Here is a 26,148-nt window from a genome sequence, read left to right as displayed (position 1 = left end):
TCTTTTTCCCACTATTTGTTTTGGGTTTAAAGTTGGGGTGACGCCTCATGAGTTCCATTACACTATCATCTGCCTATTAGACATCTGTAAGTATGGCTGAGATAAATATTGTGTCACTAAACGCAAGAGGGCTGAATACTCCTCAAAAACGCAGCCAAGTGTTTGCTATAGTCAGGAAAGCTCGGTCAGACATACTATTCTTGCAAGAAACTCATTTCAGACACGCACACATACCCTCATTAGCTCACACCTCATTCTTACAATGGTTCCATAGCACGCACTCTTCGGCATCGAGAGGGGCCAGCATAGCCATAGGTAGAGGGGTTCCCTTCACCCTAATAGCTCAACAAATTGATCCTGCTGCTAGATATGTGTTTGTTAAAGGAACAGTGGGGAATACTATAATAACTTTAGCCAACATCTATGCTCCGAATAGAAATCAAGCTACATGGCTAACTGGTACTTTAAATAAGCTACAAACCTTTGGGGAAGGAATTCTGGTTCTGGGAGGGGACTTCAATTGTGTATTAGAACACAACCTTGACACTACTTCCAAAACTGCGGCTATATCTAATAAAGCGATCAGGAAAATGAAGAGGGCACTAGCTGACCTTTCGCTTGTAGATGTATGGAGAACAGCCCACCCAGACACAAAAGATTACGCATACTATTCTACAGTACATGGGACGTATCATAGGTTAGACCGCATATATATCTCCAACAGACACCTTGGCGAAGCTACGGCCTCAAACATAGGGTCCATACTAATATCTGACCATGCGTTAATTTCTATGTCTTTATCTATTTTATTATCCCTCCCTAGAAAAACGTTGACCTGGTCACTAAATGAAACTTTGATGGGTTCCCCAGAGGATATTTTAAATATAGATAACAAACTCCAGGAATATTTCCATTTTAATAGCATTCCAGAGACCCCTGTGCCAATCATATGGGAGGCCCACAAGGCCTGTATTAGAGGCGAATTCATTGCATTGGGCGCCAGAGTCAAAAAAGCTAGCGATGCCACTATGAACTCTCTCCTGAATAGAATCTCAGTTTTGGAAACGCTAAGGAAACAATCCGCTATACAGAAATCTCAACCTGAACTTGCAAAACTGAGAAATGATCTTAGGGATCTCCTGAATGTCAAAGCCGCCAAAGCCCTCCAGCGATGTAAATTTAAGTATTATGCCCATGGAGATAAGGGATCTAGAATTATGTCAGGACTCCTAAAAAAACAAAACGAAAAATCTTTTATCACCAAATTGAAAACAGAAGGGGGTAAGGTGATTTCCTCCACGGAAGATATTGCGACGGAGTTCCACAGATTTTATTCCTCTCTTTATAATCTGGGGACCAGCGGTCCAACCTTGGGTATGGGGGATCGTTCGGCCCCCATTGAATCTTTCCTTAATTCTATATCCCTACCTAAATTGGAAGAGGCAGATCTGGAGGGACTGATGACCCCCTTTACAGAACAAGAAGTTAAGGAGGTACTTGCCTCCATACCAAGCGGTAAAAGCCCTGGCCCGGATGGGTTCCCCATATCTTATTACAAAACATTTGCAGCAACTCTGTTGCCGCATTTTGTGAAACTTAGCAACTCACTGTTGGAGGGAGGGGGCCTTTCCAAACGAATGCTTGACGCGCATATCACAATTATCCCAAAAGAAGGAAAGGACCCTACGGTATGTGGAAGCTATAGGCCTATATCCCTCCTGAATACAGATCTCAAATGGTGGGCAAAGTTGTTGGCACATCGCATAAATATATTGCTCCCCAAACTTATCAATCCAGAACAGACAGGCTTCGTACCACAAAGGGAAGGGAAATTTAACACTACCAGAGTAATTACTGTAATATCTTGGGCCAAACAACAGAAACTCCCCCTAGTTCTCCTCAGCACTGACGCAGAAAAGGCGTTCGATCGGGTGGCATGGGACTTTATGGAGGCGACACTCATTAGATATGGATTTCCTTCCGCCTTTGTGAGAGCCATTTTCACGCTTTATCGCCAGCCATCGGCTAGGATCAGAATAAATGGTACCCTATCGCCATCCTTTGATATATACAATGGAACACGACAAGGCTGCCCGTTGTCCCCAGCATTATTCGTATTAACCATAGAACCCCTAATTCAGAAATGTATACAGTCACAGGAGGTCAAGGGTTTTAAAATTGGGGAGGTCATCCATTCAACGGCAGCATTCGCAGATGATCTACTTTTATTTATATCAAACCCCCTCCAAGCTTTTCCAGAGATATTAGCAATCTTAGAGGATTTTGGAAAAGTGTCCAATTTCAGGATCAATCTGGGGAAATCTGTAGCATTAAATATCACGGTGCAGAAATCAGTGATCCAACGTCTCAAAGTGTCTACACCTTTCACTTGGAATATAAATTACATAACTTACCTGGGTGTCCGCATCCCTTCAGACCCTGCTAAGCTATTTGAGTACAATTATAAAACGCTGTATAAGAAAATTAATTCCCATCTTTCAGGCTTAAAGATCCCATATGTATCTTGGATGGGAAGAAAGAACATACTAAAATGTTATATAATGCCGCAAATTTTGTATGTGATGCAGACAGTTCCAATTTGGCTTCCGCAAACCTTCTTTATCCAAATACACCGCTTATTCTCAGTTTATTTGGAACTCTGCTCACCCCAGGCTGGCATATGCTCAGTTGAGACTTGGCAAACGGCAGGGGGGATGCGGACTCCCAGATGTTCAGGCCTACTATAGAGCTAATCATTTGGCTAGATGGCTGGGGTTGGTGCATGCACAGCAACCTGTGTGGCCTCACATACATGTTGAACGACACATTCTTGGGGAGGAGGGGATCATACACCTCTGGTCCAATGTCCCAATAAAGGCGATTCAATTGAGCAACACTTTGAGGGGTACGATAGAGGTGTGGCAGACCCTCTTCACAAAGCCAGAATCAGGTATGAGTCCCTCCCCTCTTATGCCTCTCAAGGTTCTCCCGGCCTTCCTGAAAGCGGCAATCACCCCAATTCACTTCCCCTGGTCTCACTTACTACAAACCTCAGTGTATCCTACCCTACAAAATGCCTCGGCTCTGCCGAAACTAGCTGACTTATTACCCCCATTAGAATCTACCTCCATCTCATTCATACATGAATTAGCGTTCACTAAGGTGTGTAGAGAATTTAGTACAAAGTACACTCAACCTCTACGGGACATTACTTGGTTAGAACATTATTTGCTATTTCCAACCCTACCCAAAGGCCTGCTATCTAAAATATATACTAAACTCTTACAATTAGCTGCCCCATCCAAACCTAGATACCTGTTGGCATGGGAAAAGGAGTTTTCCACCACTTTTACCCCTTCTGAAGTCTCCACGGTTCTGTCCAACTCACATGGCTTTTCTCGCTGTGTCAAGATCCAAGAGAACTCCTTCAAGACACTTACGAGATGGTATAGAACTCCCCAGCTCCTACACAAATGGCGACTTACTACTGACGAATTATGATGGAGGTGTAGTTTAGGTGTAGGGACCATCTCGCATATATGGTTTCACTGTCCAGTCTTAAAAAAATTTTGGTCTGAGGTTGTGAAACTTATTAATGTAATATGTGGGTTGAAGGTATGTTTAACTCCTGAATTGGTAGTGCTGTGGTTACCTAACATCTCATTTCGACCGACTAAGAATTCACTGGCAACTCATATGTTGATGGCAGCTAAACTCCTCATCCCCATACATTGGAAATCAAAGTCCCCGCCTATAATTCCTCATTGGCTGGAAAAGATTGGACAGATTTTTAGAATGGAGGAACTAGCTGGATGGGAGAGCGGAACCCATGTAAAATTTCTAAGTACGTGGCAGAAATGGATAGATTTCACTAAAGGACCGATGTATAGTCAGGTCCTGGCCTCCTCTCCTTTGGTCTGAATTTAACACCTACTATTATCTCTCATACTGAAGTGGAGTATTCTAATACTCACAACAACTTGTACAATGGTCTCATGCTAGTCACCCGTTATTGTTTGTTCTTGTTTACTGTCTGTTTTTGTTACGTTGCTCTGATAATTAAGGGTAAGGCATCTGCCGAAAAAGTGGAACTGCCCGAGCAGGCAACCACTTGATATAATAAGAAAGTGATTAATTATGTCACGTTTGGTTTAGTACTCTGTCTTGTTCATTTTCTTTCTGTTGAGAACTGATGTAAAAATTGCCTTTGTTTGCATACAAGTAATTCCATGCACAGATCTTTGAGCCGCAGATCTTATATGCATTGTAAATGCACTGTTTGTACCGTGTTTATTTTGTTACAAATTTCTTAATAAAAATATATTGGAATAAATATAATTTTGCCCCACTATAAATAACTTGTAAGGCCAGGTCTAAAACATTGGATACAGTTTTTGGCACCACACTGTAAAAAAGGTTATAGGATAGGTCGTAAGTGTTAAAATGCAAGCAAGTTAAATAAATGGGAAGGCGCTGTATAGGAGGATACCCAATTGCTATGTTTAAATACATAGACTAGGTACAAAGAATTAAAACAAAAAATGTATTCCATGAACAGAGTAGAGTAGTGGACATCATTGGTATAGGAAAGGCTTCTTTAGAATAAAGGACAAAAATCAATAAGGGGGTACTATGGAGTTAGTATGACCCAGGGAAATTATCCAAATATCATTGGAGGTCAGAAAGGAAAAACCCTAGAAGGCAAATTGACCACAAAAGGGACAGAATGTTTTTTTTTTATTTTTTTATTTCGACCAAATACCCAGTTTTAAAAAGGTTGAACTTCAAACTATGCAACAATACGAGCCTTTAACCCCTTGAAGACACGGCCAATTTCAGTTTTTTCATTTTCGTTTTTTTCCTCTCCTTCCAAAAGCCTTTTTGTTTTGTTTTTTTTTGTCGACATGGCCGTATGAGGGCTTGGTTTTTGCTGGACAAGTTGTAGTTTGTCATGGCACCATTTATTGTACCGCATAATGTACTGGGAAGCCATTTTTTTGGGGTTTTGTTTTTATGGCGTCCATCAGGTGGTAAAAACTACATGTGCATCTTATTCTACTGGTTGATATGATTACAGCAATACCAAATTTATATGTTTTGTTTTATGTTTTACCACTTAAAAAAAACAATATTTGCTAAAAAAAAAAATGGTTTGTAGGAGTTATAGGATGGACTCTAGCCTTAGAGACTTTGTAACTATGTAACCAGACTGACTGACAATAAGTGACGAATGGGAAAAAACGGATTTGATACATGTCGTACACAAAGTATTGAGTCATATTAGATTAACCCCTTAATGACCGGGCCATTTTGCACGTTAATGACCAAGGATTATTTTTGTTTTTTTTCACGGTCGCATTCCAAGAGTCGTAACTTTTTTTTTATTCCGCCGACATAGCCGTATAAGGGCTTGTTTTTTGCGGGACGAGTTGTATTTTGTAATTGTACAATTTTTAGATGCTTATAATATATTGATTAACTTTTATTAACTTTATTTTAGGAGAGAATTGAAAATAATCAGCTATTCCATTAATTTTCACGTTATAAATTTACGCCGTTTACTATGTAGCGTAAAATAACATGTTAACTTTATTATATGGGTCGGCACGATTACGGGGATACCAAATATGTAAAGGTTTTATATGTTTTTACTACGTTTGCGCAATAAAAACCCTTTTGTTTTTGCATCGCCGCATTCCAAGAGCCGTAATTTTTTTATTTTTCCGTCGATGTGGCCGTATGTGGGCTTGATTTTTGCGGGACAATGTGTAGTTTTCATTAGTACTATTTTGGGGTACATAGGACTTATAGATTAACTTTTATTTTATTTTTTATGGGGGGGAATGGGAGAAAAGAGAATTTTGCGGTTGTTTTTTGCGTTTTCTTTGGACGCCGTTCATCCGGCAGTTTAATTAAGGTGTTCATTTTATTGGTCAAGTTGTTACGATCGCTGGGATACCATATATGTGTATGTGTGATTTGTTTTGACAGTTTTACTAAATAAAACCACTTTTTGGGCCAAAAAAGTAGTTTTATTTGACTTTGACTGTAATTTTTTATTTTTTTTTCGACAAACTTTATTTAACGGATTGACATTTTTTTTTTTTAAGTCCCACCAGGGGACTTCACTATGCGATCTGTTGATCGCATATATAATGCTTTGGTATACTTCGTATACAAAAGAATTATTGCCTGTCAGTGTAAAACTGACAGGCAACCTATTAGGTCATGCCTCCGGCATCGCCTAACAGGCAGATGCTGAAGACAGACCTGGGGGTCTTTGTTAGACCCCCGGCTGTCATGGAAACCTGACGGCGACCCGCGATTTGTTTGCGGGGGCGCTGATCGGGTGACAGAGGGAGCGCCCTCCCTCTGTCAAACACATTAAATGCTGCTGTCACTATTGACAGCGGCATTTCATGGGTTGAACTGCCGGAATCGGAGCGCGCTTCGATTTCGGCAGTTGCAGCAGGAGCCAGGCTGTGTATAACAGCCGTGCTCCTGCCGTTGATTGCGTGGGTACAGTGCTAGTACCCGCGCCATCACAGGACGGATATATCCGTCCTCCTGCACGAACTAGCAGCTGCTGAGGACGGATATATCAGTCCTTCGGCGTTAAGGACAGTGGTGAAGGGCAGACAAATGTACACACGTTTGCCACTATTTAGACCATTTGGGATGTAGATATTGTTGTAGTTAAAGTGTTGTCATGGAAATCGTGTCACCGTCATCTAATAAATCAAAAGTGTGTAAAGATGCTCACAATAGGTCTGTACCACAGCCTCAGCCCTTGGTCTACAACGTCAAGCAATCATATCAATGTAGAAGTAACATTAAAAATGTTTTCTACATTTTGAATGTATACTAATTGGGCTTTTTTTTTTTTTTTTTTTACTTCTCATAGGTTTGATGTAGTTTTTGCCTAATCTAGAAGTGGATACAAAAAAAAGGAACAAAAAAAAGGTATAAAGAAAAGACTGATGCATCTTTTTTCTTTGGTGTCCACTTCTGTGTTTAGTTAAACTGCTAAACACTGCCGCAAAAATGCGTGTGGTCTTGGTCTAAAAACAAAAAAAACGGCGGTTGGTAAATACTGTACATGGTCAACACAAAAGACAGGGAAAATAAGAGTGGATTGCCTCCTTGAATGCCCAGTACCATAAAGTGTAGAATCAAAACAGTGTTTTTATTACTTTAAGAATCATGGAAGTTTACAAAATGATTTAAAAATAAAATAACAGCATCCAGTGCCAAACTCTACATACATATATAAACTAAAGACATCAGTTAAGACTTGAGGCTGATCGATTTTTCTTTTTTTTATCACGTTTTTAAATAGTAAGTTAACAGGACCCAAACTCTTCTATCCACTTTTCATATTTTTCAATGTCTGAGGCTGACACGGATTTGGATACTTTCTTCAAAGCCATCTCAAAGTCTTCCATGGTAGTGGGCATGTGCATGTCATCTCTTGAAAGATTGCGAATTTCTTCTGGAGTTAAACCCTCAATACGTCTCCTCATTGCCATCAAAGAAGCATCTCTGTGTAGACATGTGCATCGATATGGTAAGTTACACCTCAAGAAATGCTTATTAAAAAAAAATTAAGTGAAGACAACCATTTTTTATCTGCATACTTGGCTGTTTTCATAAGTATACATATATATCTGTATTCCATATTTTCCTAATACATCAGAGTGTGTGCGGTCTTTGAAAGTGGGATGGTATTGAAATTTGAAAGGTCTTCTCTTAAACCTTTCCCGCAAGGCACTCACCTGGAGGTTGCAAGTAACTATGGTTCTAAAAATATTTTACGCATACACCGATTAGCCATAACATTCAAACCACCTGCCTAATATTGTGTAGGTCCCCCTCTTGCTCCATGGATCAGACTTGTTTTTCCTACACATCCCACAGATTGGATTGAGATCTGGGGAATTTGGAGGTCAAACCTTAAACTCTATGTCAAGATTCTCTAAACATTCCTGTACATTTTTTGCAGTGTGGCAGGGAGAATTATCCTGCGGAAATAGGCCACTTAAATTAGGAAACACCATTCCCATGAAGAGGTGTACTTGCTCAGCAACAATGTGTAGATGGATGGTACGTGTCAAGGCAACATCCACATGAATGCCAGTACCCGCACTGCCTCCTACAACTTGCTTTCTTACCATAGTGCAACAAGGTGCCATCTCCTCCCCAGGTAAGTGACGCACGCACGCACGCACACCAGGCCCGTCCATATGATGTAAAAGAAAATGTGATTCTTCAGACCAGGCCATCTTCTTCCATTGCTCTATGGTCCAATTCTGATGCTTACTTGACCATTATAGGCACTTTTAGAGTTGGACAGGGGTCAGCAGATGCACTCTGAACGGTCTGTGGCTTCCCAGCCCTAAACGCAGCAAGTTGCGATTCACTATGTGTTCTGACACCAGCCAGCATAAACTTTCAGCAATTTGTATTACGGTAGATTTTCTATGGAATGAAAAGGGCTCTTCACACCCATCAGTAAGGCCTTTGGTGCTCACGACCCTGTCGCTGGTTCATCAGTTGTCCTTCCTTGCACTTTTGCTATGTACTAGCCGCTGTATACGGGAACACCCCACAAGACATGCCGTTTTGGAGATGCTCTGACAGTCATCCAGTCATTACAATCTGGCCTTTACTTGGATCCTTCCACTTGCCCATTTTAACTCTTTCAACACATCAACTTCAAGAAGCGACGGGTATATATTAGGCAGGATATAACCAATCACTTGACAGGTGCCATTGTAATCATGTTAATTAGTTCATAAGTCAGTGGTTTTAATGTTATGGCTGAAGGGTGTAAGGCTGTTTCATAAATAGATATAGTACTACAAAGGCACAGTGAGCCACAAGGAAAGTCTGTTGTGGATTTCTACAATGATAAAAAAAAAAAGTTTGATTTTAATGCTTGCACACTTTTTTTTTGGGTGATAGTCTAAGTATTTCTTTACAATTAACACTTCAGTGTTTGCATTATCAAATTGACAATGGGGGAGATTTATTTAGACCGGCTTTCACATACCAGTCTTAAAAAAATTGTTCGCTGGATTAAGATGCAACACATTTATTAAGAGGAGACTGACCATCCCGGTCCCAGGGAATGCGACTGCGGCCGGGCCGCTTCTCCCCACAAGCTCTCACAGAAATCCACAGCTCAAATAAAGTACTAAAGCCAAGAAGCGTCGGAGCCTTATACTCAACACAGCACTCAATGTCCTGAGTGCTGCGTCACATACATCCTGACTCTGCCAGGCATCAGTACCTTGTATGAGCTGCGGCCTACTTTGAGAGCCTGAGGGGAGAAGCGAAACGGTTATTTTTAAGTTAAGCCATCCCCTTTTTCAAACGTGGCGAGGGCGGCATAAAATGCCCAAAAGTTGGAATTGACCCTGCAAATAGTGACTGTCGGGCCTTTTCCAACTTTTCTACGCCAGAGGAAGAGAAAGGTTAAGTTCCCCCATTGGCTTTTGAAGACATACCTGCATACATTGGTGATATCTGCACCAGAATAACCATCCATGTTTTCCGCTATGTGGTGAATGTCAACATCACCTGACAACTCCAACTCCCTAAGGCTAATTCTTAAGAGCTCTCCTCTTCCTTCAGCTGGAAAACAGCAAGAATTACACATTATGGGGCAGCTGGCATAGATTTCCGCTCCAATTTAAGTTTTCAGGCGTAAATTATAAACACATTTGTCAGGTAGTGGTGGCCCCACCTCCTTTTGTAAGCCACACGCCTTTCCCCAAAAGTAGACGAGGGCGGAGAAAAATTTTCAGTGCTCGTTGCAACTTTTGGGCCTTTTTGCAACTCTTCTACGCCAGAAAACTGCCACAGAAAGGTGGCTAAATCCCCCCTACACCCCAAATAAACCAATAAGTTAACCCCTTAAGGACACAGCCTAGTTTGGGCCTTAAAGAGGCTTTGTCACCAGATTATCAAATCCCTATCTCCTATTGCATGTGATCGGCGCTGCAATGTAGATAACAGTAAAGTATTTTTTTTTTTTAAAAACGATCATTTTTGGCCAAGTTATGAGCAATTTTATATTTATGCAAATGAGCCTTTCTAATGGACAACTGGGCGTGTTTTCTCTTATTTCCAACTGGGCGTGTATTGTGTTTGTAACATCTGGGCGTGTTTACTTGTTTTACTAGCTGGGCGTTGTGAATAGAAGTGTATGATGCGGACAAACTTCTATTCACAACGCCCAGCGAGTAAAACAAGTAAACACGCCCAGATGTTACAAACACAATACACGCCCAGTTGTTAATTAGAAAGGCTCATTTGCATAAATATAAAATTGCTCATAACTTGGCCAAAAATGATCGTTATTAAAAAAAAAAAAAACATTACTGTTATCTACATTTAAAATTTGGTCGTTTCAGTGTTTATTGGTGAAAAATTGCTAAATTTAGAGAAAATTTAGAAAAAATTGCATTTTTCAGAATTTAAATGAATCTGCTTGTAAAACAGATGGTTATACCCCCCAAAATAGTTACTAGTTCACATTTCCCATATGTCTACTTTAGATTGGCATCGTTTTTTGAACATTTTATTTTTCTTGGACGTTACAAGGCTTAGAACATAAACAGCAATTTCTCTTTTTTTTAAGAAAATTTCTAAAGCCTTTTTTTAACCTCTTCCCGCGCTGCGGCGCAATAGTACGTCCTACAGAGGGGTTAGTTCCCGCATCCAGACGTACTATTGCGGAGTAGTTCCCGGCGCACACTGTCCTAACGGACAGTGTCCGGGAACCGGGAGGTCAGCTGTCCCTGACAGCTGACACTCCAGCCTTGCCGGTCAGCGGACCATCGCCGCTGATTTCGGCAATTAACCCCATAAATGCGGCGACGGATTGCCGTCGCCGCATTTAAGTGGTTTGAAGCACATCGGCAGCCCCCACTAAGTGATCATGGGGGCTACCGATGCTTGTCGTGGCAATCGGAGGTCAGATAATGACCTCCGGGTTGCCATGTACTGAAGCCTCGGAGGAGCAGCCTCCTGCCGCTCCTCCGAGACTTCCTGTTAGTGTGACTGTCACATCACAATGACAGTTGGAGTACATTACACTACGTGTGTAGTGTAATGTACTCTAGCAGCGATCAAAGCTGCAAGTCTAAGTGTCCCCTAGTGGGACAAGTGAAAAAAGTAAAAAAATAAATAAAAATGTTTTAAAAAAAAAGTGTAAAAATAAAAGTTATAAGTTATATAAACAAACACTTCATTTTTTCCCTATAATAAGTCTTTCATTATAGGAAAAAAATGAACACGTTAAAAAAAGTACACATATCTGGTATCACCGCGTTCGTAACGACCCCAACTATAAAACTAATGTTATTTTTCCCGCACGATGAACACCCCAAAAAAAAAATCAATAAAAAAACTATACCAGAATCGCTATTTTTTGGTCACCACCCCTCCCAAAATAGAGAATAAAAAGTGATCAAAAAGTTGCATGTACCCGAAAATAATACCGATAAAAACTACAACCCGTCCCGCAAAAAACAAGCCCTTACACCGCTTTTTTGACTGAAAAATAAAAAAGTCACGGCTCTCAGAATATTGTGACACAGAAAATAAATTATTTTATAAAAAAGTGATTTTATTGCGCAAACGCTGCAAAACATAAAAAAAACCTATATACATATGGTATTGCCGTAATCATACCGACCCACAGAATAAAATATAATGGTCATTTATAGGGCACGGTGAACGCCGCAAAAAATAAACTAAAAAAACATTGTCAGAATTGCTGGTTTTTGGTCACCCGGCTTGCAAAAAAATGTAATAAAAAGTGATCAAAAAAAATCACATGTACCCCAAAATGGTACCAATGAAAAGTACAGATTGTCCCGCAACAAATAAGCCCTCACACAGCTCCGGTGGTGAAAAAATAAAGACGTTCTGGCTCCCAGGAATATGGCGATGCAAAATGTGCAGAGCATTCTAAAAGCGGGTAACATCCGACACCATTTTCAGTGCGACACCGGCCAAACATCTATGAATTATTATTTATTTACCGCATTTTTATACCCTCTTATTATGCCCTGATGTTCTCCGCACAGATTACATATGCCCCCACATTATAAGCTGAAATACCAGCGAAACCCAAAACAAAACAAACTACCAGGCAAAATCTGCGCTCCAAAGGCAAAATGGTGCTCCCTCCCTTCTGAGCTTTGCAGCGTCCCAAAACAGCAGTTTGCGACCACGTATATGGCATCACCATACCCGGGAGAACCCGCTTAACGTTTTATGAGGTATTTGTCTTCAGTGGCACAAACTGGGCACAACATATTATGCACTAAAATGGCACATCAGTGCAAAATTGTAATATTCACACCATCTGCTGTGCATTAACCCCTTTGAGCACTATGACTTAATAGCACGTCATGGTGCGGGGGTGATGTATGGAGCGGGCTCACGTGCTGAGCTCGCTCCATGCGCTGCGGGCGTCGGCTGTGTATTAGAGCTGACACCCAGGACTAAGGGACAGGAACAGCGATTGTGCGGTTACAGAAGCCTGTAAAAATAACAATATACTGCAATACATTAGTATCGCAGCATATTGTACCCGCGATCCAACGATCGCTGGTACAAGTCCCCTAAGGGGACTAATAAAATGTGTAGAAGAATTCAAGTTATTAGTAGTCAGAAAGAAAAAAAAAAAAAAGTTACAAAAAAAACAAAACCTTTTCCCATTTTTCTTCAAAAGTAATGTAAAAAAATAAACAGAATTGATATCGCTACGTCGGTAAAAGGCCGAACTATTACAATATGCCATTATTTAACTCGCACCGTGAACACCGTAAAAAACTTAAATAATTTAAACCGCCAAAATCGCTGTAGTTTTAGTTTTTACCGCACGGCAAAAGCTGTAAAAACGAAAACCCCCAAAAATGTAATCAGATTTTTTTCCTATATTACTATATTTTCCTATTTTTTTTCAGTTTCCCAGTACTTTTTATTTCACTTTAAATGGTTTAAATAGAAACTACAATTCCTCCCGCAAGAAATAAGCCCTCACACCACTCTGACGGAAAAAGAAAAAAGTTATGGCTCTTGGAAGGCGGGTAGTGAAAAACGAAAATAAGAAAGCAAAAAAATGGATCAGTCCTGAAAGGGTGAATTCATTTCTAATGAAAAAAATGTATGACCCCATGTGGGGTATTTCCGTACTCGGGAGAAATTGCTTTATAAAAATTGGTTGTTTATTTCTCTTTTATCCCTTGTGAAAATGAGAAAATGCAACATTTTAGTGGAAAAAAATTGTGATATTAATTTTCTCCGCCTAATTCTAATAAATTCTGCAAAAGACCCGTGGAGTCTATATTCTCACTATACCCCTAGAAAAATTCCTTGAGGGGTGTTTCCAAAATGGGGTAACTTGGGGGGCTTCCACTGTTTTGGTCTCTCCAGGGCGTTGCAAAGGCGGCATGGCACCGAAAAACAATCCATCAAAATCCGTGCTCCAAAATCCAAATGGTGCTACTTCCCTTCTGAGCGCTGCCATGGGTCCAATCAGCAGTTTATTACCACATATGGGGTATTGCCGTAATCAGGAGAAAATGCTTTACAAATGTTGTGGTTCTTTTTTTCCTTTATTCCTTGTAAAAATGTAAAATTTCTATGCTTTTTCAGAAAAAAAGTTGATTTTCATTTTCACTGCCTAATTCCACTAAATTCTGCAAAAAACCTATGTGGTCAAAATGCTAACTATACCTCTAGATAAATTCCTTGAGAGGTGTCGTTTCCAAAATGGGGTCACTTTTGGGTTGTTTCCCCTGTTTTGGTCTCTCCAGGGCGTTGCAAACGCGAAATGGCACCGAAAACCAATCCACCAAAATCCGTGCTCCAAAATCCAAATGGCGCTCCTTCCCTTCTGAGCCTTGCTGTGGGTCCAATCAGCAGTTTATTACCACATATGGGATATTACCGTAATCGGGAGACATTGCTTTACATATGTTGGGGTGCATTTTCTTTATTATTTCTTGTAAATATTAAAAATTTCTATGTTTTTTCAGAAAAAAGTAGATTTTCATTTTTACAGACTAATTCTAATAAATTTAGCGAAAAACCTGTGCAGTCAAAATGCTAACTATACACCTAGATAAATTCCTTGAGGGGGTGTAGTTTCCAAAATGGGGTAACTTTTGGGGTGTTTCCACTGTTTTGGCACCACAAGACCTCTTCAAACCTGACAAGGTGCCTAAAATATATTCTAAAAAAAAGGAGGCCCAAAATCCACTAGGTGCTCCTTTGCTTCTGAGGTCGGTGCTTCAGTCCATTATCACACTAGGGCCACATGTGGGATATTTCTAAAAACTGCAGAATCTGGGCAATAAATATTGAGTTGCATTTCTCTGGTAAAACCTTCTGTGTTACAAAAAAAAAAAATGTATTATAAATTAATTTCTGCAAAAAAAATAAAATGTGTCAATATCACCTCTACTTTGCTTTAATTCCTGTGAAACGCCTAAAGGGTTAAAACACTTTGTGAATGCTGATTCGAATACCTTGAGGGGTGCAGTTTTCAAAATGGGGTGACTTCTGATTTTCTAATATATAAGGCCCTCAAAGCCACCTCAGACTGAACAGGTCCCTGAAAAAATAGCCTTTTGAAATTTTCTTTAAAATATGAGAAATTGCTGCTAAAGTTCTAAGCCTTGTAACGTCCTAGAAAAATAAAAGGACGTTCAAAAAACGATGCAAACATAAAGTAGACATATGGGAAATGTTAACTAGTAACTATTTTGTGTGGTATTACTATCTGTTTTACAAGCAGATACGTTTAAATTTAGAAAAATGCTAATTTTTTCTAAATTGTGGTGTTTTTCAGAAATAAATACCAAAATTAGACAAAATTTTTCACTAACAAAGTACAACATGTCACGAGAAAACAATCTCAGAATCGCTTGGATAGGTAAAAGCATTCCAACGTTATTACCACATAAAGTAACACGTCAGATTTGAAAAAAAATCGGCTGGGTCCTGAAGGCCAAAACAGGCTGGGTCCAGAAGGGGTTAAGGTACCTGTTCAGTTCTAAAGTGGCTTTGAGGGGCCTATGTATTAGAAACCCCGATAAAACACCCCATTTTAAAAACTAGACCCCTCGAAGAATTCAAAACAGCATTTAGAAAGTTTTTTAACCCTTCCGCCATTTCACAGGAATTAAAGCAAAGTGGAGGTGAAATTTGCAAATTTCATTTTCCTTGCTGAATTTCAATATTATTCAATTTTTTTTGTGCAATATGGAAGGTTTTACCAGAGAAACACTACTAAATATGTATTGTCCAGATTCTGCAGTTTTTAGAAATGTCCCACATGTGGCTCTAGTTTGCTCGTGGACTAAAACACAAGCCCCAGAAGCAAAGAAGCACCTAGTGCATTTTGAGGCCTCTTTTTTATTAGAATATATTTTAGGCAGCATGCCAGGTTTGAAGAGGTGTTGAGGTGCCAAAACAGTAGGAATCCCCCAATAGTGACCCCATTTTGGAAACTACACCCCTCAAGGAATTCATTTATGGTTGTTGTTGTTATCATTTTGACCACAGTTTTTTCACAGCACCTATTTGAATTGGTCTGTGAAATTAAAAAAATTAACATTTTTTCTAAGAAGATGGCATTTTTGATCCAAATTTCTTATTTTCACAGGGAACAAAATACCCCATTTTGTTGCCCAATTTGTCCTTAGTGCGGCAGTACCCCATTTGTGGTGATAAACAGCCGTTTGGGCCCATGGGATGGCTCAGAAGGAAAGGAGCGCTATGTGTTTGTTGGAGTCCAGATTTTGCTGGATTGGTTTTCGGGTGCCATGTCGCATTTGCAGAGCCCCAGAGGTATCAAAGCAATGGAAACCCACCAGAAGGGACCCCATTTTGGAAACTACACTCCTCAAGGAATTCATTTATGGTTGTTGTGACCATTTTGACCGCACAGTTTTTTCACAGAACTTATTTGAATTGGGCTGGGAATTAAAACAAAATTATTTTTTTCCAATAATATGTCGTTTTGGCTGAAAATCTCTTATTTTCACAAGAAACAAAATACCCCATTCTGTTGCCCAATTTGTCCTGAGTGTGGCAGTACCCCATTTGTGGTGATAAACTGCCGTTTGGGCCCATTGGAGGGCTCAGAAGGAAAGGACCACCATTTGGCCTACTGGGGATTTTTTGGTGCGAAGTCATGTATGCAGAAGCCCCTGAGGTACAAGTACAGTTGAAACTACCAAGAAACTACCCCGTTTTAAAAACTACACCCTTGAGGCATTCATCTAGAGGTGTAGTGAGCATTTTGACCAGAGACATACACCCCATAAACTGTAATGTGGGTTCTCATGGGTACGTCAATACCCTACATGTGGCTGTTATCAGAAGCCTAGGCACGCAGCAGGGCTCAGAGGGGAAAGACGAGGTGGGATAAGCTGTGCGGAGTGCATCAGGGTAAGTAAAACTGGGGTAGATTAAAAATCAAGGGATGTATGATACATTTTGAAGCACTCTTTCATACGGAGCCTTAGTTTTTCGGGGCATGTGTCACATTGATATATTGTGTCCTTCCTTATCCCCCTCTTATAGTAGACTTTGTACCTCTTTTGACTTTTTCCTTTCTTGCCAGTTTGGGGAACTTCTCCTGGAAAGTGTTGCCCTGGCACGATGCGTGTGGCCTTCGCCTCCAGAAGTACTGGGTGCCCCCCCTTCTTGGTCCCTAAAAATTAGTTTCTTGATAACCACCTCTTGAAATTCCAGGAACGTTCCCGTCTGGCCTCTACATCGATGTAGCACGTACGCGTTGTACAATGCCATCTGTATGATGTGCCCGGCCAGCTTCTTATACCACACCGCATGGGGCTGTAGGGCTTCAGGACTTGATCTGACAAGTCCACCCCTCCCATTTACCTATTGTAGTCCAGGATGCAGTCTGGTTTGGGGGTCTCTGTACTGGTACCTTGTACTGGTGTGGCATCTCTCTTGTCCTTGTACGTGACACACAATATGTTGCTGCTAGATTGTGCCCTGCTCTCACCCCTTCTGAGTGTTTGCCCCAGCAGAGTCTTAGGGAGGCCTCTCAGATTTCTTCCAGCAGTACCGCATGCCTTCTGGAAGCGAGGCACTTGAAGAGTGGGACGCTGGTATAAAAATGATCCAGGTAGAGGTGGTAACCCAGGTCCAGCAGTGGGTACACCAAATCCCCCACAATTTTTGCATTAACTCCCAGTAAGGGGGGGCATTCTGGGGGCTGAGCACTGGTGTCCTTCCCTTCATATATCCTAAGTTTGTAGGTATACCCTGATGCACTCTCGCACAGCTTATACATCTTCACGCCATACCTTGCCCTCTTACCCGGCAGGTACTGGCGGAATTGAACCCTCCCTTTAAAATCTACTAAGGTCTCATCAATAGAAATACACTTCTCGGGGGTGTATGCTTGGGAAAACCGGGCACTGAAACGGTCTAATAGGGGTCTCCATTTATACAAACGGTCAAAACTGGGGTCATCTTGGGGTGGGCATGGCTCATTATCAGTATAATGTAAGAAGCGACGTATTGCCCAATTTATTTTTTTTTTTTAGGTTCCAGTTCAGTTCTGAAGTTGCTTTGAGGGGCCTATATATTAGAAACCCCTATGAAACACCCCATTTTAGAAATTAGACCCCTCAAAGTATTCACAACAGCATTTAGAAAGTTTATGAACCCTTTAGGTGTTTCACAGGAATTTAGGGCAAAGTAGAGGTGAAATTTCCTTTTTTTTTTGTCAGAAAATCCTTTTCATACCATTTTTTTTGTATAACACAAAAGGATTTACCAGAGAAACGCAACTTAATATTTATTGCCCAGATTCTGCAGTTTTGAGAAATATCCCACATGTGGCCCTAGTGCGGTAATGGACCGAAGCACCGGCCTCCGAAGCAATGGAGCACCTAGTGGATTTTGAGCCCTCCTTTTTATTAGGCACCATGTACGGTTTGAAGAGGTCTTGTGGTGCCAAAACAGTGGAAACCCCCCAAAAGTGACCCCAATTTGGAAACTAGACACCTTGAGGAATTCATTGTAGTTTTCATGGGGTGCATGCAACTTTTTGATCAGTTTTTATTCTATTTTTAAGTGGCGTGGTGACTAAAAAACAGCAATGCTACTATTGTTTTTTTATTCTATTTTTTTACAGCGTTCACCGTGCGCTATAAATGACATTCACTTTATTCTGCGGGGCGATACGATTACGGCGATACCATATGTTTATAGTTTTTTTATGTCTTATGGCGTTTGCACAATAAAATACGTTTTGTAAAAAATCATTTACTTTTTGTGTTACCTTATTCTAAGAGCCAGAACTTTTTTATTTTTCCATCAATAAAGCCGTGCGAGGACTTATTTTTTGCGCAACGAACTGTAGTTTCTATCAATACCATTTGTGATTCTGGTACGGTTTATTATTTTCTTTTACGGCGTTCACCGCGCGGGATAAATAACAAAATAATTTTGTAGTTCAGGCCGTTACGGACGCGGCGATACCAATTATGTATAGTTTGTTTGTTTATATATTTTTATTAATAATAAAGGACTGATAAGGGAAAAGGGGGGATTTTTACTTTTAAATCTTTTATTTTCTTATTTTTACACATCTTTTTTTTTACTTTATTACTTTGTCCCACTAGGGGACTTTAGGGCAGGAGGCCCTGATCGCTATTCTAATACACTGCACTACATGCGTAGTGCAGTGTATTAGAGCTGTCAGCTACTCACTGACAGCAAGCATAGTGGGTCCTGACTTAGTCAGGACCCACTAGGCTTCCGTCGATGGCATAGCCGGACGCCATTGTTTGGTGTCCGGTTGCCATAGTCACCATCGCCATCCGCTATCGTAGAGTAGGCTGGCGATTGTAGCTTAACCCCTAAAAAGCCGTGATCGCTATTGAACACGGCTTTTCAGGGGTTAATCAGCGGGGACACAGCGATCGGTCCCCGCTGTAGGAGCTGCGGCAGCTGCTGTACGAGACATCAGCCGTCACAGCTCCTGCATGTGTCGGGAGGACGGCCGAAACGGCCGTTACTCCCGCGACGTACTATTCCGTCGCTGAGCGCGAACGTATTGGTTAGCGCGACGGACTAGTACGTCGCTGAGCGCGAAGGGGTTAAAGATTATATAGCTATTTAACGGAATGCCGGAATCAGCGATTCCGCTGCACAACGGCCACGCTGGGAGCCGACTGAAACCATTAGCTTTAATGGGTTCCATCAGCATTTCTGTTGGGGTGTCTATGGTTTTACCGGAGACAATAGCACAGACCCCAACGGTGCTTCTGACGCAGATGTGAACGAGGCCTTATATAGTTTAAGTAATAAAGTGCCCTTCTTTTCTTTTTATCAGTACCGCAGTCAACATTCATTGCATTGCCAAATCAGTTAAATAGCCAAGCTGTTGCTGTAGGAGTTAGGCTGGATTCACATGAGCATGTTCGGTCCGTAAAGCACGGAAAGTATTTCGGCCGCAAGTCCCGGACCGAACACACTGCAGGGAGCCGGGCTCTTAGCATCATAGTTATGTACAACGCTAGGAGTCCCTGCCTCTTCGTGGAACTACTGTCCCGTACTGAAAACATGATTACAGGACAGTTGTCCCGCAGCGAGGCAGGGACTCCTAGCATCGTACATAACTATGATGCTAGGAGCCCGGCTCCCTGCAGTGTGTTCGGTCCGGGACTTGCGGCCGAAATACGTTCCGTCCTTTACGGACCAAACATGCTCGTGTGAATCCAGCCTTAATCTGAAAGCAGCACTCCTGGTAGTGATCGTGCAGGCACAGCTTTGTGATCACTATTGTACTTTTACTAGAACAGGTGCCTTAAGAGGTTACCCCTTCCCGCCGCAGCCCTTTTTCAGATTTTCATTTTTTCCTCCCCACTTCCCCACTTTATTTTTCCATCGATATAGTCCTACGAGGGCTTGATTTTTGCGGGACGAGTTGTAGTTTTCCATAGCACCATTTATTTTGCCATATAACGTACTAGCAAAGAGGAAAAAAAATTATTTGTGGCGTAGAAAATGAAAAAAAAACCAGTAATTCCTCCATGTTTTTTTTTGCACGCTGTTTTTACGGAATTCACTGTGAAATTAAAACAACATGTTAACTTTATTCTGTGGATCAATACAATTATTGCGATACCAAATATATATAGTTTTTTCTATATTTTATTACTTTTACAAGTAAAAACCTAAGTGTAAAAAAGAATTTATTTTGTGTCGCCAAATTCCGAGAGCCATAACTTTTTTATTTTTCCGTCGATTAAGTGGTATGAGAGCTTATTTTTTGCGGGATAAGCTGTAGTTTTTAATACTACCATTTTGGTGTACATGCGACTGTTTGATCACTTTTTATTTAATTTTTTGTGGGAGATTAGGTGACCAAAAAATAGATTCTGGTATTTACAATTTTTGTTATTTTACGGCATTCACCGTGCGGGTTAAATAATGACATATTGTAATAGTTCAGACTTTTACGGACGCGGCGATACCAATTATGCTTATTTTTTTTACTATGGTCTAGGGGGAAAATGGGAAAAGGGTTTGTTTTTAACTTTTAATTTTTTTTTACATAAAAGAAAAAAACAAAACTTTAATTTTTACTTTTATTATTAGTCCCCCTAGGGGACTTCAAACAACGATCGTTCGGTGCCGCTCGTTACTCTGAAGTGTCGGCTGTAACAAACAGCCAAGACCCGCATCTTATGGAGCGGGTTCACTCCGTGAGCCCGTTCCATACTTCCTCTACCCAATGTCAGGAAGGGGTTAATAGTGTAACTACTACAAACATGGCAATAACATCACATTATTATTTACCAAGTGATTGCTCTATTGGTTTAAAGTGTTCTATGGGTAGTTGGTTTTTGTTAGCAAAAGGAAGCAATGAGAATTGTTCACCTACCAGATGGCAAAGGAATATAAATCCGCTTTTCCAAACGTCTCCTTAAAGCTTCATCAATATCCCAAGGAAAATTGGTGGCAGCTAGGACCATTACCATTTTAGATGGATCCTCATTTTCAGTAGCACCGCCCACACCTAAAAAGAAGGAGGTTACTTTCTTGTTTTAGTGCATTTCACTCTTCGAAAGAAAAAAAACACAAAAAAAAAACAACCTCGCAAATTATTTTTTTTTAGACATTTATCTGACACTTCTACTAATAAACTACCTCAATATTTGTATTCGATGCAGATTTCTTTTTATTCAAAATATGTCTAAAGCTATGTTTACAACTGCTTGGAGGCTCCGTCACATACAGTGATCAAAACAACAAACCCCTCTGCAAAACCCTATGGACTCCATGGTCAATGGGGTCCAACAAGAACTGCTGGTATTAGTCATGTGATAGATCTGGCACTGCGCCATGCAAGCCCCGACGCAGATGTAAACAAAGCCCTAAACGTTCTTACCTTCAAATGTCTAAGCATCCAAAGCAAGCCTTTGCAATTACCCATTGCAATTAATCATTCTAAGGGTGAATTATTTTTCTTATTTTGTACTGTAACCAAATATTTTTTACCTTTTTCTTTAGTCAGTGCAATCTGCAATTAACCACTCCTGGTGGTGAAGGTTCGGAGTCTACAGTGATGTCCTTTGGCCTTGCTGTAGAAAAGGCTTATGAGTGCTCCGATGCGTGTTGACTCTCTAAGCAGGAACTGTACTAGCAGAAGCCTGATGAACACAGCTGTTTAGCCGTTTATTTAGTTGGTCATTAAGGCCTTATCATTAAGGAGTTAAAGTATATTTACGTCCTAGCAGCACGGGTCATTAACAAGAAGGACGTACGGTACATCAGCAACAAAGTGGTTTTCCACATCCCAGGCATTTATGCCACTTCCACAAGATATGACATAAATCACTAAATGGTGTGTTCCTACCCCCCCCCCCCCTCCTCCATTCTGCCAGGCAAGATAGCTGCATCAAGACAGATTCAATGTAGAGGTGGCCGTACATGTGCCCGAATTTCTCCACTGCAGTCTATAGGAGAAAGGCAAACATATCCTCAGCAGCATAGCGGACTGTGGTTATTTGGCTCAATATTTATGTTGCTATTACATAATAACCTGAGCACACAGAGCTGCAGTGTAAAAGCACGAGAGAGAGCAAAGACAATGATGCAACTAAAAGGTGTGTTTCAGACTATCTACCTACTTTGTTTGGAGTTTTAACTATGATATAGCCAAGCTGCAGTCAATCATAGCGGTGTCCTAATGGATAAGTTAAAAAAGTACTAAATAAGTAAAAAAAGGCCACGAGTGCAGACCCTTTTTCCTATACGCAGAGAACCCCTTTAACGCACTCCAATAGCTGTAAAAAGCAATAGTTACCATCCATCTGAACAAGAAGCTCTGCTTTTACTCTTCTGCTGGCTTCATGCTCTTCTGAGGTACCTCGCCGACTGCATATTGAGTCGATTTCATCAATAAATATGGTTGTTGGGGCATAGAAACGTGCCTAAAGCGAAAAGATCAACCAGTGTTCAGCAAAAAAAGCTTAAAGCGTACTTAAAAACTTTTCAGAGTAAGCGGTCATATGTGTTTATATGAGAAGTAACAATTACTAACAATTATATTACTTGTATTCTGCATATATTTTTTTTTAGCAGTTTCCCCTTCTGCAGGCTCTAATTCCCAGTTTTCTCTGAGCTACTGGGTAGAGCCTAGCTGCTACCATGTCTTCTAGACACAGCACACAGAGAAGAGAATCCTGCTATACCTGTCACATACATAAAAGCTGCAGCAGCAGATAAGACATTACACAGTAGTAATGAGCAGTGTAGCTGCGAATCCAGCTCTGTGGTGAAATAGAACTCTTACTATGAGCAGCAGTAGCGTCTATGCTTTTCTGACGATTTTTCGCTCTGCCCCCTCATTAGACTTCTATGGGCAGCTGTAACCTAATCCTTCAGTGAGCGGACAGTCTGGAGAAAGCAGTTAATTCAGAGTGGGTGAACAGTTAGAAGGCTGATAGAAGAGGGGGGGAAGAAAAGAAGCCTGATAAGGATAGTGGCAATTTTCTTTAACCCCTTCCCGCTCCTGCACGTACTATTAGGTCATGGTAACTATAGCGTTCGCGCTCCATGACCTAATAGTACGTCTCGGGAGTAACGGCCATTTCGGCCGTCCTCCCGACACATACAGGAGCTGTGACAGCTGCTGTCTTGTTCAGCAGCTGTCACAGCTCCTACACCGGGGACCGATCGCTGTGTCCCCGCTGATTAACCCCTTAAAAGCCGCGTTCTATAGAGATCGCGGCTTATTAGGGGTTAAGCTGCCATCGCCGGCCTGCTACACGATAGCGGCCGGCGATGGTGACTATGGCAACCGGACACCAAACAATGGCGTCCGGCTATGCCATAGACGGAAGCCTAGTGGGTCCTGACAACGTCAGGACCCACTATGCTTGCTGTCAGTGAGTAGCTGACAGTTCTAATACACTGCACTACGCATGTAGTGCAGTGTATTAGAATAGCGATCAGGGCCTCCTGCCCTCAAGTCCCCTAGTGGGACAAAGTAATACAGTAAAAAAAAAGTTAAAAAAAGATGTGTAAAAATAAGAAAATAAAAGTTTTAAAAGTATTAAAAGTAAAAATCCCCCTTTTTACCTGATCAGTCATTTATTATTAATAAAAATATATAAACAAACAAATAAACTATACATAATTGGTATCGCCGCGTCCGTAACGGCATGAACTACAAAATTATTTCGTTATTTATCCCGCGCGGTGAACGCCGTTAAAGAAAATAATAAACCGTACCAGAATCACAATTGTTTGGTCACTTCACCTCCCAAAAAAATGGAATAAAAATAAATCAAAAAGTCGCATGTACCGAAAAATGGTACTGATCGAAACTACAGTTCGTTACGCAAAAAATAAGTCCTCGCACGGCTTTATTGATTGAAAAATAAAAACGTTATGGCTCTTAGAATAAGGCAACACAAAAAGTGAATGATTTTTGACAAAACGTATTTTATTGTGCAAACGCCATAAGACATAAAAAAACAACTATAAACATCTGGTATCGCCGTAATCGTATCGCCCCGCAGAATAAAGTGAATGTCATTTATAACGCACGGTGAACGCTGTAAAAAAAATAGAACAAAAAAAAACAATAGTAGAATTGCTGTTTTTTAGTCACCACGCCACCTAAAAATAGAATAAAACCTGATCAAAAAGCCGCATGCACCACAAGAAAACGGCAATGGATTCCTCAAGGGGTCTAGTTTCCAAATTGGGATCAGTTTTGGGGGGTTTCCAATGTTTTGGAACCACAAGACCTCTTCAAACCGAACATGGTGCCTAATAAAAAAGAGGCCTCAAAATCCACTAGGTGATCCTTTGCTTCGGAGGCCGGTGCTTCAGTCCATTACCGCACTAGGGCCACATGTGGGATATTTCTCAAAACTGCAGAATCTAGGCAATACGTATTAAAGGAACAGTGTCATCACAATTTTTTTTTTAATATATTAAAGATGTTAGTGCTTTATTAAAAACGTTTATATTTATTTGTGTGTTTGTGTTTTACTTTTTCTTATTTTTACACTTTTTCTTCCCTATGGGGGCTGCCATTTTTTTTTCCATTTCTGTATGTGTCGATTAACGACACATACAGACATGGAATACGGCAGCCACAGTCCCATAGGGACGGCGAACGGGGCCCGTTCCATCCACTAACATGTACGCCGTCTGTGTGGGAACTGCGCATGCGCCGCTCCCACACAGTCCAATTTGAAATGCGCGCCGTCAGGAGCAGGTAAGAGATTTCTATGTATGTTCGTGTACGTTTACTACTGTATGTAAACCTACTACACTGTGTGTTAGCTCAAAAAATGGCGACACACAGTGTAGGAGGTTAGACCGTTCAAACCCCTCGTTTATCCCGGCACTAGCCAGGATAAAGGAGGGGGGGATGCTGAGAGCTCACTAGAGCGAGGGCTTTTTACCCAATTTTGCAATGCTGCAATTTTGGGAATAGCTCCATCTAGTGACCAGCAATGGGAAATATTATAAATTAGAATTAATTTATAATATTTCCTGACTCGTGAAAAAAATAAAAAAAATTTGAACAATGTTTAATCACCTACACACTAAATGTTTAATTAAAAAAAAAACAAACATGTTTTTCTGGCAACACATTCCCTTTAAAGGAACAGTGTCATCACAAATTATTTTTTTATATGTTAAAGATGTTAGTGCTTTATTAAAAACGTTTATATTCATTTGTGTGTTTGTGTTTTACTTTTTCTTATTTTTACACTTTTTCTTCCCTATGGGGGCTGCCATTTTTTGTTCCATTTCTGTGTGCATCGATTAACGACACACACAGACATGGAATACGGCAGCCACAGTCCCATAGGGACTGTGAACGGCTCCCGTCCCATTGACTTCAGTGTACGGCGTCTGTGTGGGAACTGTGCATGCGCCGCTCCCACACAGTCCAATTCGAAATTGGCGCCGTCCGGCGCCATTTTCCTGTGGACCGGAAGTCGCGGCCGGACAGTAATATTACTACTTCCGGTCGCGGCTTCCGGATTTGTGCACTTGGACCAGCGGCAGCAAACGGAGCGGACGGGCCGGAGGGAGCCGCGGCGGCAGGAGCAGGTAAGAGATTTCAATGTATGTTCGTGTTTGTGTGTGTTTACTACTGTATGTAAACCTACTACACTGTGTGTTAGCTCAAAAAATGGCGACACACAGTGTAGGAGGTTACACCGTTCAAACCCCTCGTTTATCCCGGCACTAGCCAGGATAAAGGAGGGGGGGATGCTGAGAGCTCACTAGAGCGAGGGCTTTTAACCCAATGTTGCAATGCTGCAATTTTGGGAATAGCTCCATCTAGTGACCAAAAATGGGTAGTATTATAAATTAGAATTAATTTATAATATTTCCTGACTCGTGAAAAAAAAAAAAAAAAAATGAACAATGTTTAATCACCCACACACTAAATGTTTAATTTTTTTAAAAAAAACATGGTTTTTCTGGCAACACATTCCCTTTAAGTTGCGTTTCTCTGATAAATCCTTTTGTCTTATAAAAAAAATGGTATAAAGAGGATTATCTGACAAAAAAAAATAATTTACATTTCACCTCTAC

General features: G+C 40.9%; 1 protein-coding gene across 2 annotated transcripts in view; it reads right to left on the bottom strand.

Annotated features, from left to right (window-relative positions):
• Window positions 1-7,134: 7,134 nt before the first annotated feature.
• KATNA1 (katanin catalytic subunit A1) overlaps window positions 7,135-26,148 on the bottom strand; it is a 117,998-nt gene continuing 98,984 nt past the window's right edge. The window contains exons 8-11 of one of the 2 annotated variants that reach the window (XM_075862567.1): window positions 22,382-22,508; window positions 20,957-21,091; window positions 9,510-9,636; window positions 7,135-7,542 (exon numbers count right to left, since the gene is read on the bottom strand). In XM_075862567.1, the coding sequence (XP_075718682.1) occupies window positions 7,344-7,542; window positions 9,510-9,636; window positions 20,957-21,091; window positions 22,382-22,508 (588 nt within the window). In that variant the 3' untranslated portion in view covers window positions 7,135-7,343. The remainder of the gene's footprint in view (window positions 7,543-9,509; window positions 9,637-20,956; window positions 21,092-22,381; window positions 22,509-26,148) is intronic. The other variant, XM_075862568.1, reaches the window with a different exon arrangement.

Source organism: Rhinoderma darwinii, chromosome 4 (genome assembly GCF_050947455.1).
Source record: "Rhinoderma darwinii isolate aRhiDar2 chromosome 4, aRhiDar2.hap1, whole genome shotgun sequence".
NCBI classification, from domain to species: domain Eukaryota; kingdom Metazoa; phylum Chordata; class Amphibia; order Anura; family Rhinodermatidae; genus Rhinoderma; species Rhinoderma darwinii.
The sequence above is the reverse complement of the archived record's forward strand: the minus strand, read 5'-3'. Positions and strand labels throughout refer to the sequence as shown.